We start from the raw sequence: 18,207 nt of genomic DNA on the forward strand, positions 1-18,207 counted from the left end.
GATCGCCGAAGGTGTGACGCGAGCCACCGCCCTGTTGTCTGCCAGCCTGGTGACCTGGTCTGGATCTCCACTCCTGTTCGGAAGACTGGCCCTCTGAGAAGCTCCTTAGGTGCTACTTTGGACCTTATACAGTTGTAACACAGTTGTCTGATGTTACTTATGAAGTTGAAGATTTTGACCCCAAAGCAGGACGACAAAAGATCAGAGATACGCTCCACGTCCTTTGAATGAAGCCCTACAAGGGTCCTGCAACCCAGGGTAAATTTGAAGCTCCAGCAACAGGCAACAAGTGGAAAGGTGACGAAGAACAGGGGGCAAAAGAAGTTCTAAGAAGATGACTGCCAAGGAAAGCATCAGTCATCAGGAGTTGGAGTATGCAGGACCGATGACTCATTCCCCGGACTAGGTGGACGTAACACCAAAACACTGTTCCCTTAAGGAGGGAGCAATGTCACAGAAGAAGCTGAGGAGCACTGTGGTGTGGTGGTTATGATACTAAACAGTTGCATGGAGGATCGTGAGTTCAGAGCTCACCTGAACTGTAGAATTTTAATTTCTATATTCGTTTCGAGTACATTCTAGAAGTACCCACAAATGTCAAGCATCATTATACTGAAATGCTCTGTAGCTGTATATATACTATATGTGTTCTGGCCAGAGGCATTTTGCTCCATGCTCTTGTATGTGCAAGTGCTGAATAAACCTTTGTTAAGTGAAGTTAGTGTTTGTCATTCATCTAATTATACCGTCTTCTAAGTGACAATATGATTGTTGACCTTATAATAGCTAAAATAACGTACTAATGCCAGAAGGTTTATTTACTCCACACATTTGCCTTTACCAATTTTCTGTCACTTCTATAAGTCCTCTTGAATTATTTGAACAGAACTGTTAATCTGTATGTGTGTAACTATGTTTACAATGCCAGCATTGCCCCCTTCCAAGATTTCAATTCTGTTAACATTTGTCACACAATTATAACATTTCTTAACACTAAAGAGCTTATGAACGTAAGTGGCTCTCTATTTATTTTAAAATTTGGCCAAGAGCTGTTGTTCACTATAGGTTTTATGGGATGGCCATCCTTATGTTAACTTGTATGCAAATGTATTTCAGGTATCATAAATTCAAAGCTTTGGTGTGTGAATTTTTGCTTTTGTTGACTAGTGAGGTGTGTACTACTTTTCTCATTGTTATGTAACTATCATCTCAATTACAGATCTGCTAATGGCAGTTGCCAGAATGTTTTATAGTTGGAAATACACACCCAGATGCATTTTGAATTAGTTACAAGGCATCTTCAGTGGGTGTCATGAAATATTACATGATTTTTGTTTGCACATACAGGTTATTGTTTACACTTATAGGTCATAGATATAAAACAGTTTAGTCAGGTTTTTATAATAAAATGGAGAAGTATTACTGATCAGCATGTAATTCATTATTATCATAATGAATTAGACACTGATCCGTAAGTACCTTTCCAAATGGCTCTAAGCGCTATGGGACTTAACATCTGAGGCCATCAGTCCCCTAGACTTAGAACTACTTAAACCTAACCAACCTAAGGACATCACACACATCCATGCCTGAGGCAGGATTCAAACCTGCGATTGTAGCAGCAGCGCAGTTCCAGACTGAAGCACCTAGAACTGCTCGGCCAGAGCAGCCAGCTAAGTACTTTTCAATTTTATTATAAAAACCTCAGTGAACTGTTTTAAATCTGTAACCTATAATTGCAAATGATAATCTGTATGTGCAAACAAAAAATCATTTGATATTTCAGAACACTCACTGAAGATGCCTTGTAACTAAGGTGAAACACATCTGGAGCATGAGATAAACAAAAAGACTTAATGTGCAGCATGCACATGCTTTTGACCTACTATAATTTATTGACATCAGTTTGATTACTCAAAGTACCAAATGGCATTTATACACATTTGACAGCAATCTATGTTTTCTCTTTCAGGATGTTGAAACACTTGGTTTCAAACTGGGTTTTACAATTGATGCCCAGAATCTGCACAATGTCTCTCTGGGACAGGGCCAAGAGGTAGTTGCTGAACAAGCTATGGACATTGGAGCAAAAAATGGACACTGGGTTATATTGCAGGTAGTAATACAGTTTTACTAACATCATGCAGTCATATTGTTATTATTCCCCATATTACTGTGGTTTGTTGTGCTACACACGGATCTTAATCGTAGTATTGAAATACAAGATAAATAGTGTACTCTCATGAGTAGATGAATTAGTGGCACCAACTTAATTGTGTGCATCACCACTTTTGTTTTTATGACATCAGCACTGTTATGTAGCATGGTCTCCATGAGACAACAAAACTTGGGGAGCCATCTTAATCCATAATTGGTCAAATGCTACCCATAAGTTAATAATATTGGTTGTAGCTCATTCAGTGCCACTCTGTGGTGCCTAGATGTGCTTAATAAGATTGAGTTCAGGTGATGTGAAGAAAGGAAAATAGTGGGTGTACATAAACATCTTCGTGTCTGTGGAGTATTTCTCCAACCATTCTGGATATTCAAGAGCTATGGAATGGTGTATTATTTTGCTCATGGTAGAGGTTGCCATCTGTAGGTAAACATTCAGATGCATATAAGCGGGCAGTAGGTTCACTTGAGGTGCAGCATTTCATCCAATGTAAACATATCCAAGATGGAAAATACCCCAACCACTTGCCTGCACAGTGCACTGTTGGCAAGTGAGATACATCTGCTCCAAGATTTGCAACATACTGATACATTGTCATCAGTATGTACCTACATTTCTGTGCATTGTTAGTCCAGGAAACCTTTTTGTATCTCCAAGCATCCAGTGTCAGTGTTCCGATGCCTATGTTAATTCTGTTCAGTATGTCTGGTGAGCAAAAGTATTCAACACTAAACAAACAAATGTATTGCTATGGGCACCTGCATATCCTATGTTCCCATAATTCTTCTGGCCTCAATCTTCATTAATCATTGTCCTTTACCCTTCCCTGCTCCTATTCCAGCACTACACAGCTCTATTCCTGAAGCACAAGTCTTTTCACTTCTTTTCTGCTGCCCCTCTCTGCACTCAGTCTAACCTCCCAACTGCATCTAGCTCCCCTACCCTCTCACCACCTTGTCCCTGTTTGTTCCCACAAGCAGCACTTTACTGTCCCTTACCCATCCCAGCCACCTCCTTACCACCACCACCCAGTTTGCTTCTCCCATCATGTGCTGCTGCTTGCTGTCCTTGGCAGCCAGAGGCTGCTGTCATGTGTGTGTGTGTGTGTGTGTGTGTGTGTGTGTGTGTGTGTGTGTGTGTGTGTGTGTGTGTGTGTGTGTGTGTTGTCTAATTCTGATGAAGCCCTTTTTGGCCACGTAAAGGGTAGGATAAAAAAGGCTGATGCTGTATGAATTGCAGTATGCAATATAAGAGGTGTAAATGTTGTGCGTGCATTGGAAAATCTGTAGAGAAAATAGAGAGACTGAATAATAGGATAAGTGAAATCAGTTGTATATAAAGTAATAGCTACAACATTAATGAATGATGTTACAGGTATTGGTATCACTATTAATAGAAAAGTGCATAACAAAGTAATCAGTAACTCTGAGTAATGTATTGATTGAATTTCTCTCTTCAGAACTAAAATGAAACCAGCAGCTAACACTAACACCATCATATAGGTTATGATTATGTAAAGGGAGAATGTGGAAGTAATTTTGGGCCTCAGTCAATAGTAGAAAATAATAGAATATTTGATAGCCTCTCAAAACTGGAATGATGTATTAGATTATGGATATCAAATAGGTAGGGTTGTGTCATGGTCATCTTGAGATTCATTCTTCATAAAGTTCTGGCAATTTTGCTGAGATCTTCTTGAACATGGTGCAAGTGTTCATCTAACTGGGGGCACCAGAAGATCCTGACAAAGTGGTGAAAATATCTGTTGTGAAGAAGAAATTTGAAGAGAAAGATGATGTGCACTGAAAACCTAAAACAAATAACCCACAATGACACTAGACCACATGTGCTATGCATGTAACTACTGCCAAATTTCCTCAAACAAATTATTGATTACTATTTTAAATGGGAAGTATTTATAGGAACATTTCAAGACAGTCATAAAGTCTGTTTAAGGGTACACTAGGGGAGGCACTGCCAGTTATCAACAGAGAAGCAGCAGAGAATATACGAGGAGGTGAGCACCATGACCCCAAGAGAGAACACGGCTAGGACAACACAGTCAGTAAGAAAACAGAACCAGTGATCTGGGGCAAGTGTTATTGTTGACAAGCTGTAATGTGGCCAAAACTGCTGTTACTGCTTTTTTGTACATGAAACATAATTTTGGTGTGCTTCTAATTCCACTTTCTTCATAACAAAATGGTTCAGATGGCTCTGAGCACTATGGGACTTAACTTCTGAGGTCATCAGTTCCCTAGAATTTAGAACTACTTAAACTTAACTAACCTAAGGACATAACACACATCCATGCCCGAGGCAGGATTCGAACCCACAACCGTAGCGGTCGTGCGGTTCCAGACTGTAGCTCATAGAACTGCATAGCCACTCCAGCCGGCTCTTCATAACAGATTGACTGAGCTAGTTCATAGATTGGAGAAAGGTAAGACTGTACAACCTTCATGTGGATCATGTGCATCATACAAGTATGGTTTTTGAACCATGCTTAAGATTCATTACTGCTATACATTTTATGTAAAGTAGTGTTAGTGATTACTGAGAGGGAGCATTAAGCAATGACTAACTGAAATAAGGGACAAGAATATAATACAGGAGGACAGCTTTGAGAGTTAAAGAAGTGAAGGCAGCAGAACAACAACAAAGTATCCCTGAATTTGATTCATGATACAAGAAAATATGAAAATTAGGCAAATGAAACAAGCAAATTGATACATCAATTTTTGCCTAATTTTTATATTTTCTCCTATCAAGAATCAAATTTATGGATTTCTGTTGGACATTGTCCCTATCCATTTTTGTTCTTCTGCTGCCTTCACTTCTGCATCTCTCAAAGCTATCCTGTTCATGCATATATATGGCACCTAGAGTATCTGACAATTCTCCAGAATTCCTAAGCTCTTGGGAGAACCAACCAGGATAAAAAATATACCACCCGATATGCAGTATATGTGAATCAGTTCAGATGATTTCTAACTTAAAGGAGAATGTAATGATCCCATGACTAAATAAGGCAAGCACTGACAGATATAACTATCAATTTAAGGTATCTTTGTTATTTAGAAGTTCTTAATATACACCATATGATAAATAAATAAAATTAATCACTTTAATAAATCATGTTTTCAGAATGCTAACATAGTTATATATAGAGAATGGAGTGTCTAGTAAAGGGAAAAATCAGGTTAGGTTCAGGAAAAATGTAGAAATGCTCGCAATAATATGGATCCAGTAACATATCTTAGAAGATATACTAAAGAAAGACAAACCCACATTTATAGCACTTGTATATTAAGAAAAACTTTTGACAGTGTTGATTGGAATGCACTATTCTGGACTCCTGGAGTTATCAGGGATGAAATATAGTGAGTGAAAGGTTTGTCATCAAACAGACTAACATTCTAAGGGACAGAAAATGTGAACAAGAGGCAATAATTGAGAAGGTAGAGAGAGAGGGTTGTAGCTGATGTTACTTAATATGTACATCTGGCATCAGTGAAAGAAACTAAGAAGAAATTTGAAAATGGAATAAAATAAAGATCAGGGAGAAGAAATAAAAGTTTCAAGGTTTGCCAGTGCAATTCTAATTATGTCAGAGACAATAAAAGATTTGAAAGATCAGTTTGTCAGAATGGGTACTGTTTTTAAATGAGATTATTAAGATGAACATAATGGAGTAGCATCAAGGTACGCAGGTGATACCGAGGGAATTAGTTTAGAAAAAGAGACACCAAAAGTAGTAGATAAGCTTTGCTATTTGAGCAGCAAATAAGTGACAACAACATAAGCAATCAGTATATAAAATGTGGATGGCAATATTAAGAAAAGTTTTCTGAAAAATTGAAATATGCAAACTTTATTTATTACAAAATCTTTAAAGAAAGTATTTATTTGAAGTGTAACATGGATGAAAAGAACCAGCAGAACAGACAAGAAACTTAGTGCTACAGGAGAATGCTGAAAATTAAATGAGTAGTTCGAGTAACTTCACTAATTAGTACTAAATAAACTGGGAAGAAAACACTAAATGGCACAACTTATTCTGCACATGGCTTTCACTGTCACTACAGCCACTGTTAAAGATTTTCCATCAACCATTTTAAACATGAAAAAATTATGATTACTTGCTGTTAAAGTATTTTTGCCCTCCATGATATCAAATTTTGCTTTTGCTGTGCAATTCTTTATGTACTGTTGTGTGGCTTGTGAAGTACAGATGCAGATGTAGTCTGTTCCCTGTGTTGCATATTTTCTTATTGTGATAACCTGTAGGACTTCTCCATTTGTGACAGATAATGGGTGGAACCCACCATGTACCATGTGTTTTTGGGTATAAAAAAGTGCAGACCCTGTACTATCTAGAATAAATCATTTGTGTTTCCTGTAAATACTGTAAATTTAATAATTACTAAACATTTCTAGTGTACTGTCATATTTTGAATGCAATTTTAACTCTGTGCAGAATATCCACTTAGTGAAAAAGTGGTTACCAGCACTGGAGAAAAAATTGGAGTTTTATGCTGTAGGGTCACATCCGAGTTATCGTCTGTTTATGAGTGCGGAACCTGCAGCATCTGCAGCTGCTCACATCATTCCACAGGTAATATTCTAAAAACTGAATCTTGGGGAAGAGCTTTGATTATTCTGTAGACAAGAGATTAATGTGGTTTTATTAGTGGTGCTGGCAACATTATATGTCTACTTTTATTATCCACAATATTAGGCACTCCAAAACATTTTTCAGTAGTTCACATATTTTATTATTTTGTAGTCTCTGTAAACTCAAAATACTACCTGAGTATACAAAGTTTATATGCAGAATTACAATTCAACTCCTGTAATTACAACATTATATACCTACTGTCATTACTCATTAAGATAGATGTCATATGAGGATTAACTGTAATTGCAGTTTACCCAATATAATTTATGAGTATTTTGCAATATAGTTTAAAGTTTTTTGAGAGCAGGAAATACACTTACTTTTTTTTTTTTTGTTCTCAAGGTGATTGTTGTATATGACCAATCCATTACCTGCAGAAAACTCCTGTGTTAATTCTTGTAACTTCACAAGATTTATGTGAAACAGGATTTACCAAATGAAACATCTGAAAAAACTTTCCTTGTTTTTACAATGTAGGAAAAGATAGAGTGCTACTTACTGTAAAGAAGACACGTCAAATTGCAGCCAGACAAGGTTAAAAGACATTCACATATAGCTTTTGGCCACAGCCTTCATTATTAACATAGCAATCTCTCTTTTCCTACATTGTTGATATTCCTACTTGGAGTTTTCATTGTTTGATTTCCATGTGTTTATTCACTTTTAAATCTCTTCATGTCACTGCTTGTCATAGAATTATGATTGTTCACATGTTAGTATGCTTCGACATCCTGGCCATTCAGCAACATCTTACTCTGCCAAAAGTGCTTGGTATCAAAACAGAGATAATACAATTAATAGAAAATACATTACAGTGATTTATTTGGGTTAATATAAAATAATACCTGTTACTTGTAAGATTTTTGTGTGCTTCTTTCATTAACTTGAAATTATAAAGTGAAATATATAAAATAAAATAATTATTCTGTATTGTACTGGAAAAGGCAAATAGATAACAAAATTGGAAAAAAACACTAATAGTTATTTTAGATGCAACAGGATGATATCCGTTATTGATCAACTATGCATTCCCTATTTTAAAAGTAAATCTAAATATTGATTTGTCAGGATTTTCATGTACGATAATGCCAAATAGAACTTATTGATGCCTCATCACAATACAAAATTAAGAGCCCAATAATCATTTTTTTTGGGGGGGGGGGGGGGGAGGATATCTTCCTGTTTGTTAAATATGTTGCACACTTGAAGAGAAAATCTCTCACAGTAAAGAGAATCAGCTTTAAGCTGTTAATTTTTGTACATTGTGGTGGATATAAAAAATAATTCTTGGCATATAGACTGAATGAACTTCCAATGAACCATACTTCAAAGCAGGACAGAAATATTCTCACTATTAATGTAGAAATATGAATTTCTACTTGACATTATGCAGTCTGCAGTCATCAAGCAATACACCTTCCACACATGTGAGGGCTGTGAAGTCTTCCATCATTATGAGGAAAAGTCACTACCCGTCTTTATTGTTCAGCTATATCTGAAAGACAGACAACTGCATAGTTATTTGCTGTCATTTGTCTCTGTGTGGGAGCTTCAAGTTAAACATTTGTTTGTAGTAAGTTTGTATAAAATTCAGTTGTGTGGTGTAAAGTCAGGGTTAAAGAGAACTGGGCGGCCTGGCTATACAAGTGAAAAATTGCAAGTCAATAGTATTAATCAGAATGTTGTAGGGATCAACAAATTACATTGACTGGGTATTTATCAAAAGAGAGTAATGTTGGATCTGAGTCAGAATAGCAATGACGTCATAGTGGTTTTTCCAGATATGGTAGTTCTGTGTCATTTCAATTGGAGTCTCCGAATGCCTCCAGTTAAGGGGAACAAGAGAATTTCAAACACCCAGCCTTCATGGTCTCTTGGTACCTTTGCTTATTCAAAACCTCTTTATAGCATGAAGCATCTCTTTCATTTCAGATGCTTTTTGATACGCTAAACATTGTGAGAATGTATTTCCACTTAGACAAGTAGGTACAGTGGACTCACAAAATAATTATCAGTGTGTTTTTGCAACTGTATTAACTATTTTGTTCTTTCTCCCAATTGGAACTATGTAAAATCATTTAAAAAACATTAAATATTCAGCACTTCAAATATTTTACAAGCAGAGTATGTCTTAGTACACCTGATCTACACAGACTTTGATTCCACATTACTTCATTCAAATTATCCGAAAGACAATATGTACTTAATCAGCTATCTCCTACCTCAACAAAACATCCCATTCTTGAGATCAAGCCCTGTGCCAGCTTCAGTACAGAGATGATAGAGGAACAGAGTGGGCAGTAAAGATGGAGTTAGAGGAAGGGAAATTAAATGAATAGTGCAATTAAGAACTGCAAGGCAAAGGAGATGGGAAAACCAAAGAGACATAGCGATCATGAGGGCGGTGGGTATTGGTGTTGGGGGGGGGGGGGGGGGGGGGGGGAATTAAAACATAAAAAGCAATAATGAAAATAACTGAGTAAATAACTAAAATATATAACTGAAATGATGAAAAAAGAGGGAGGATCATATGTTAATGGAGGTTAAAAAAAATCAGTAAATAACTAAAATATATAACTGAAATGATGAAAAAAGAGGGAGGATCATATATTAATGGAGGTTAAGTACCGGAAGGTGTCAAAATATGAGTAAGTGTTGGTATGCAGGTTCCCATTTCCTGAATTCAGAAAAACTAGTATAGCATTGGAGGATTAAGACAGTCAGTCAGTTCACTCGAGTAATGCAGTCAAGCAACCTCATCTGCAGAATGAGGTATCATGCAAAATTTGGTACCTCAAGACAGCACCACAATTCCAACTCAAATCCCAAAGTGGTTCTCCCCCTCTTCCCCAAAAACATCATCTCCAGGTATTTCTGGTGTTCCTTATTTGCAGCATTGCTTCTCAGTCATTCCTGAAAAATATCAACAAGATACCAAACCTTAATCAAGCTGAGCAACAATCTATCCATGACCTGAAGGCAGACTGTTCTGTCTGTCATTAACATCCCTACAGACAAGTGCTCCACTTTTGGGGTACTTGACAGTGAGAAGTATGTGGCAGAAATGCATCGACAGCTCTCAGACACCGTGACATACAAACCTGCTCTTAACGACCCCTTTCATTCCATCCACACTGAATTATAGGAAATTCTTACAAATGTAGGCCTCTCACAAGGACTCAGAATTGCTTCCATAGACATTTTTAGCCCTCCTGCTCCATGCATACACACACTGCTTTCTTCTGAAAATACACAGAACCAACCATCCTAGCTATCCTGTACGAACTGACCTCAAAGCCTCCACTGAGGTCTCTCACCGCTGGTATACCAGCACCTTCTATAACACAGACACTCCCTGCTTTAACTGCCAAGTGGGAGACTCTCAGATGAAGTGAGGAAGGACCATGCAGACTCAGAGTTTGATGGAAAGATCAAATGACAAGTGTCCTAAGTTGACATTCACAGTGACAGTACAAGAGGGACTAGTGAACGACAATCATATTCCAAAGAGTGACTAAGCAAGAAACCAAGATGATCCAGTAAAGTAGTACAGACAATCAGGAGACAGGTGGGACAACAACTATACACAATGGAAGCAAATTCTAGATAATGGACCATCAGACATTAAGTTCCATTTATCTCAGATGTGGCAAGATCCATTGGACAGAGCATTAAAGTGACAATTTGCAGGTGACTCTCATGACGATTTCTGCACTTCACAAGTACTGTTGCTGTCTATTGCCCGTCTAAGTCAATTTATTCCAGTGGGCACTCAAATATATTTGGCCAGGATACCAGTCCCCCTTCCTACATCAAAGACACCAATCACTTCTTAGCATATCATAGATCCATTCACACCTCTCTCTCACCTGGATTTCTCCTTGTTGCTATCAATGCAATCTCACATTCCACAAACATTTCACCTACCCACGACCTCTCAGCCTCCTCTGATGGCGAGAGCTACAAAGAAATTAGTGAGACTACTATGGCAAACAGGATGGCATCATTCTGTATCGCCCTGTTCATGGGTTCTATGGAAAAGACATTTCTCAAGACTCAGAAACTGTCCCCATGACGTACAAATTTATCGACAACACCTTTGTGATGTGGAACTATGGTGAAGAAGAACACCTCGATTTCTTTCAACAGATTCAATTCAGATTCACCTGATTCTTTTCCAAAGACAAAGATACCTTTCTTGATGTTGGGTTCAACCTCCTAAAGCCCACATCCAAACACCCATCCATTTAAAACAAATAATACTCAACAACACCTCTACTTTGACAGCTACCACATCTTCCACATCAAATGATTCCATCTCTATAGCCTAGCAGGTATTTGGGGCAAACATATCTCTCAATAGAACCCTCAGTGCCTTTATCAGCAGCCTCCCCCAGCTTCACATCTCCCACAGTTGCTCTCACCTCCAAAAAACGCAGAAACCCCTTTGTCATCCAGTACTCGAATGTCTCAGTATAGTAGTTGAGCAAAGCTATTACTTTATTCAAGTCATGTCCTGAAACAAGCTAATCGCATTCTGATATCCTCCGTCACAGTCTTTTCAGACCATATGACATTCCCAGACCATTGTCATTATCCCACAGTTCTTACCCCTGCAGTCATTCCCACAGTAAAACATGTTCCATGCCTCAGTCGCTACCACTTACTTCGGAATACAGTTACAACATTTAAGTCAGCAAAAGGAAAATTATATAAAAGCTCTGCATCAGAATATCCAATACATTAGTAACAAGAAACTAGAGGTAGAAGTATTCCTAAGTGAAAATAACCACACATATTACAGGAAGAAAAATTCTATCTTACTACAAGTGAATATGAAGAGAAGAGTGGTTCATTTTGAAAGGATCAAAAGCAAGACAAGATTTTGAAGAATTATTTATGCAGTGTGACATTGTGGCAACAATGTCTGCACCTACAAGAATGACTTCTCAAAGTCAAACAGTTATTGACAACATCATTACCTATATTAGTAGAAGTGACTTTGTCACACAAAGTTCAGACAGTCAGACAGAAATATCTGAACATTGTGGACAGCTGATCCATTTCTGCAGAAGTAATGTCATAACATCAGAATCAAAAAGAACAACCAACAAACAAATTAGGATTGCCAGTAATCAAAATGTTAATATCTTTATAACAATATTAGGTAGGGACTAGGACTGAAACCCACAGCATCCGAGAGAGATGGACCAGGCTGTAAATTCCATAATACTACAAAAGTGTGCTGCACAGGAAAAAAATGGGAGGGAAAAGCAAGAGCAATTAACACTACCATAACAAATTTAAAAAATCAAAATAAAGGGAGCCTGGGAGGTAATTAATGTTGAAACAAAGAAAGATGGCTTAAAAAAATTAAAAAAAATAAAATAAAAAAGTATATGTTCCATGGAAATACACAAAATAATGGTTACAGGTAGTAGAGAAATAGTAAACATACCACTAATAATTATATAAATGTGGTAGAGAACATACGACTGAAAAGAAACAATCCAAAAAAAAGGGTAATACATCTACAGCACCATGTTCTTGAAAACAGTTGCAAAAGATGAACTGAGAAAAACTATACAGGAACTAAAAGCCAAGAAATCAGTTGGTGATGGTGAAATATTGCATCACATGATGTGGCGTTATGTTAATCACATCTTTGCTGGATATATCTTTCAGCTTTTTCAGAGATCAAATTTATCCAAGAAAACTGAAGATAAGAATTTCGCTCCAGTGTACAAGAAAGGGAATAAAGAGGACCCAGCAACTGTAGACCAGTTTCATTAACTCAGGTTTCTCAAAAATTCTGGAAATGCTTAATAGAGAAGTTGTTGATATGGACAAACGCAATATTCTTGTACCAAAACAGGATAATTTCATATATGATAAATCCACAGAATCAGCAATTACCATTCTGACAGAATATGTTATAGAGGCATTACGTGAACAAAGAGTTGTATCTACAATGTTTCTGGAAGCTCTTGACACCATTTTCCATGAAATACAGACACAAAAATTGGAAAACTATGCCCTGTGAGGGCAAACAGGATACAGTCATATCCATACAAGAGGAAAAATAAAGTATCGATAAGGAATGCGTATGAGTCAGAAACCAAAGCCTTCAAATCCGATGTGTTGGAGGGTTCAGTAAAAGGGCCATTGCTGTTTAATCAGTTCATAAATTATACAGATGTTGAATAGAATGAGGAGAAAATATTACATGCAGATGACATGACAGTACTGAATTCTGACCAAAATTTGGAACAGCTTGAAAGAGGAGCAAAGATTTCTGCAAACATCACAGCTTAATTACTTATGAAAAATAAACTGGCCAGAGACTTGAAGAAGACTATGTATGCAGTATTCACAAACAAAGAAAAGTCTGAGTCTATGGATTTAGAGGGGGATAAAGCAAAGCTAAAATAAGTTGAGCCCACTAAATTCTTAGGTGGTACAGTGGACAATGAGCTGAAATGGAAACAAAATGTTAATCCTGTCTGTAGGAAACTCAGCTCCACCATATTCATAATGAAGTAGCCATTGCAATATGTAGACAGACGGCTTTTGTACACAGTATACTATGGATTATTTAAACCATACCTGCAGTATGGAGTGACAGCACACTTAGGAAAAAAAGTGTGTTCACATTGCCCCAATAATAATAATTATAATAATTCTTAACTTAGATATAACAAAAGATAGTTCGGAGTGGATTACTATTGCTAGTGTACACATCCACAACACACAAAGCAAGAGGAAGAAAGAAACAATCCAAAAAAAAGGGTAATACATCTACAGCACCATGTTCTTGAAAACAGTTGCAAAAGATGAACTGAGAAAAACTATACAGGAACTAAAAGCCAAGAAATCAGTTGGCGATGGTGAAATATTGCATCACATGATGTGGCGTTATGTTAATCACATCTTTGCTGGATATATCTTTCAGCTTTTTCAGAGCATATCTAGTGCAAAAGGAATTTTAAATTATCAAAAAGTATGTAATAAATTAAATTTGTGTGTATTGTTCTCTGTAATCATCGGTGTTAAAGCGTGTAATCAGAATGGTTGCACCTAAGTAAATAAGAGCTAGTGAATTTTTTCTGGTTTTGATATGTCCTATACATGTACAGCTGCTGTACACAATGTAATTGTACATGATCAAATACTATTCATTTCAGTTCAAAAGCTTCACCACAGGTTATCCTACAGTATTAAAGACAAACCAAAATGCAAAATGGCATGTTGTTTAACAACTGACATGTATTCATTGCACTATATTTTATATAATAATATGTAAATTGAAGGTGGAGAGGGGAAGAAATGAAAGGAAAGGGAGTGGACCACTACTGTCAGTTGCATAGGGACATTATGCGGAGTCAGCAGCAATGAGGGAAACTGTGTGCAGGACCGTGATTCGAGTCCGAGGTCTCCTGCTTACTAGACAGCTGCATTGATCGCTGTGCCATCTGGGACACAGCATTATCGCAACTGCTCAGATGACCTTGGCACACCAATAGCCAGTTCACAATCCCATTGAGTGCCACGTATCAGCAGTTGCTGTCCATTTCCTCCTTGTTCACTACTCTGAGGTTCCCACAGGAGGTTGGATGTATTTGTGGATCCACACTGAAGAAAGTGGATCTATTGTCCAGCTAGGCATATCAATCAATTATATGAATGCATGGTGTTTTCTTTCGGACGTGTCCAAAATAACAGACACCACGCAGAATCAGGCGACTGCGGATAGGTGGTGCTCAATGGGAGTGTGAATCAGCCATGAGGTGTGCCCACTGTGTCCCAGATGGTGCAGTGGTTAACGCACTTGTCTAGTAAGAAGGAAACCTAGGTTGAAATCCCAGTCTGGTACACATTTTCTCTTGGCACCACTGACTCTGCATAATGTCACAATGCAGCTGACAGCAGTGACCCCATCCCTTTCCTTTCCTTTCTTCCCCTCCACATCTTCAATATACATATAATGTATCATAGCTGCAGATTCTGTATGATGTCTGTTCTTTTGGACATGTCCCAGAGAGCAGAAACCATGCATTCATATAATTATATAAGAATTGCTACTTCTAAATTGGCTGAGTGGATAAATGGGCATAGAACTACCTGGCTTGGAGACACTCAGTATCCAATGGCTGACCATGCTTGATAACATAATTCAAGGAATCTGATTGACTGTTATGCCACACAGGATATTTGGATCCTCCCACGTTATACTAGTTTCTCTGAACTCTGGATACTAGTTACTTTGAACTCTGGATACTAATTTGCCTGAACTCTGGACATTGGAATCTGCTCTCTGACATATCCTCACATCCTGACACCATCCTGGATATAAGCTCCATTTACATACATTCCTCTGATTCTCCCTATTCTCCCTACCTTTTTTCATTATTTTTCATATATGCATTTACTCAGTTATTTTCATAATTAAACCGAGCGAGGTGGCGCAGTGGCTAGTACACTGGACTCGCATTCGGGAGGAGGACGGTTCAATCCCGCGTCCGGCCATCTTGATTTCGGTTTTCCGTGATTTCCCTAAATCACTTCAGGCAAATGCCGGGATGGTTCCTTTGAAAGGGCACGGCCGACTTCCTTCCCCGTCCTTTCCTAATCTAATGAGACTGATGACCTGGCTGTCTGGTCTCCTTCCCCAAACAATCCAATCATGATTAAATTGAATTTTCCTTTTTCATGCTCCTTCCTCCAGTTTCTGTCTCTTTACTTTTTCACATATTCTTTTCCTCATAATTCTTAACTGCACTATTCATATTATTTTTCGTTCTCTTAATCCAGCCTTAAATCTAAGCTTAATCATCTTTCATCTCCAAACTTAAGCTGACACTTTGTTTCAAACATACTATCTTTGCCCTCCTACGCTCCCTGATGCCTACACATTCATCTTCGTCTCCCCTTGTCCTCGAAACAGATGGGTCTATGTCATCATAGCCTCTGAGTGGTCTGCAGTTCCTTCCTAACCTTCCCCAGTGCATCCTTCCACAAGGAAGGAAATAATAATTGGGAAAGCCTGGGTAGTCTCTTGAACTGTTATATGTGTCAGAACTTGTGATCAGTAATTATCTTCATGAGACACAAGCCCAATACTGCTGTTAAACACATTTAAAAGCACAAAAAACATTTTTTTAACCATCCATTATCTTTCATGAGCTGAATGTCAATGTATACTCATTGCTTCCTATGATAAGTATTGAAGATAACTGGAGGGAGCAATCAGAAACTCTGCTTTACTTGGTAATTAACTACATCTGCTGACAAGCCATACTGTGATCAGACGACTGCCTATCTGTTTCTTCCAGCTGGCATCTGATTTTCTTGTCATAGTCTACATCAGTACAGAATATAACTGTACAGAGTGCACTAGTTGGAAACTCTAACTTACTGGCTAGTTAGCTGGATCTGTTGAGTATTCCTCATTCAGAAGATTTTGGGCAATAATATCACACAATGAATATCAGTGCAAATTCTCAGCTTGTAAAAGACAATTTGAGACTCTGTGACAAATCCATTTTCATTAGAAGTGTCACAACTGATCAAGTTACAGTAGCTATAAACGAATTGAGAAATACTCAGCAGCGGTAGATGTAATACCGTGCATGTTGATAAAAAAAAGTTGCCAAAACATTGTTGAACCACAGGTTCACCCATGTGACTGCTCTCTTGAGTCTGGAACTGTTCCACACGTACTAGAAACTATTAAGTCATAACTGTATACATAACAAATGATAGGAGTGAAGTTAATGATTACTGTACCCTTTCAGTGATATCCAGTCTATTCAAAATAATTGAAAAAATTATGTATAACAGATTAATTTTCTTTTCAGGTAAGAATATTTCATTAAACAGCTCAGAACATGAATTTTGAAGCCAAAAATTGACCAGACTGCTTAAATTGTTAAATTATCTCTTAAAAGTAATGGCTGAGAAACAGCATGCAATGGGAAAATTTTTGGATTTGACTAAGTCATTCGACATGGTAGATCACATTATTCGACACATGAAACGGGAAAATTATGGTATAAGAGGAGTCACTAAGGAGTGGTTCACTTATTTACTGAGAAATTGCAGACAGCTTTGTATGAGATTCACAGATAAGGAATCTGAACTAATGATGGAACATCTGTCTGGAGAAGGTTCAGTAACCTAGACTGTCCACTAGGATTCTGTATTGGGACATCTAATCTTTCTTATAAACATAAATGATCTGGATCTGAACATAGAGGCACATAAAATAACACTGTTTGCAGGTGACATAACAGTAATAATCAAGAGTAAAGGCTGGGATGAAGTACAGTATTCAATAAATACTGCCACAAATCAACTTAGTAGCTCAGCTTGTAACAACAAACTAATAATCAGCAGTAAGAAAACTTTTTCTGTAACCTTTTCTCATTCAGAAAAGAGACTTCAATTCTTCAGTATGTGGTTTCAAAATAACATCAAATGGAATAAACATACTGAATCCACGAACTCATAATTTAGTAAAACTTGCTATGCATTAAGAATGCTACAGAAATGTACAAATAAGACTACTGTAAAGAGAGCATGCTATGCATGTTTTCATAGTCACCCAACCTATGGACTTATTTTCTGGGGAAAATTGTCTACAGCAAGTAGTACTTTTAAAATACAAAAGAAAGCTATTAGAATAATAACTGGCAAAAAGTAGGGAATCTTGTTGTCCTCTGTTTAGTAATTTAGAAATATTGCTACTACCATGCTCCTATATTGCTGAAACACTGAAAATTTGTAAAAGTAGAATCATAGGTAATGATGTAAGCATACAAAAAAGTTGTGGTCTCCTTAACCATAATATAAATATGCAAAAATTCAAGTTTATGCCAGATAACAACTTTCCACATGTTAATTAAGATGTTTAATTAGTTAGCTGCATTTATTAACAGCATATCTGCTGCACCATTGTTTCTATTATGTTAAAGAGTATATGGATTCTGTACTATGGCTTATTATTCATTAAAAAAGAAACAAAGACCATGTAATAACAGTTTATATGCAGGCACCATCTAGGATGGGAAGCTCAATCACAACTGAAAATAACAACAGTCTCATCACATAGAATGGTCCTCTTCCTAGCATGAATATCAAGAGTATAGGGTTTGAACAAAGCATTCTGTTGAACATTGATGTGGATATTCTGTAAAAACATAAAAGCACAGCTTCAGACAATTAGAACTGAATCAGAATCATGATTTGACTATCTCATCATGTACATACGATACAGGTAAACCAATGATTTAATATACAGGGCACTTTTTAATATAAGTAATATAATTTGAGACACATAGAAAGTGTTTAA

The 18,207-nt window shown here is 37.2% G+C and overlaps 1 protein-coding gene across 1 annotated transcript in view; it reads left to right on the forward strand.

Annotated features, from left to right (window-relative positions):
- The window catches only part of LOC126252221 (dynein beta chain, ciliary), a 769,797-nt gene that overhangs the window by 688,403 nt on the left and 63,187 nt on the right, over nucleotides 1–18,207 (forward strand). The window contains exons 71-72 of the mRNA XM_049953092.1: nucleotides 1,973–2,116; nucleotides 6,657–6,794. Of these exons, the coding sequence (XP_049809049.1) occupies nucleotides 1,973–2,116; nucleotides 6,657–6,794 (282 nt within the window). The remainder of the gene's footprint in view (nucleotides 1–1,972; nucleotides 2,117–6,656; nucleotides 6,795–18,207) is intronic.

Source organism: Schistocerca nitens, chromosome 4 (genome assembly GCF_023898315.1).
Source record: "Schistocerca nitens isolate TAMUIC-IGC-003100 chromosome 4, iqSchNite1.1, whole genome shotgun sequence".
In the NCBI taxonomy this organism is placed as follows: Eukaryota; Metazoa; Arthropoda; class Insecta; order Orthoptera; family Acrididae; genus Schistocerca; species Schistocerca nitens.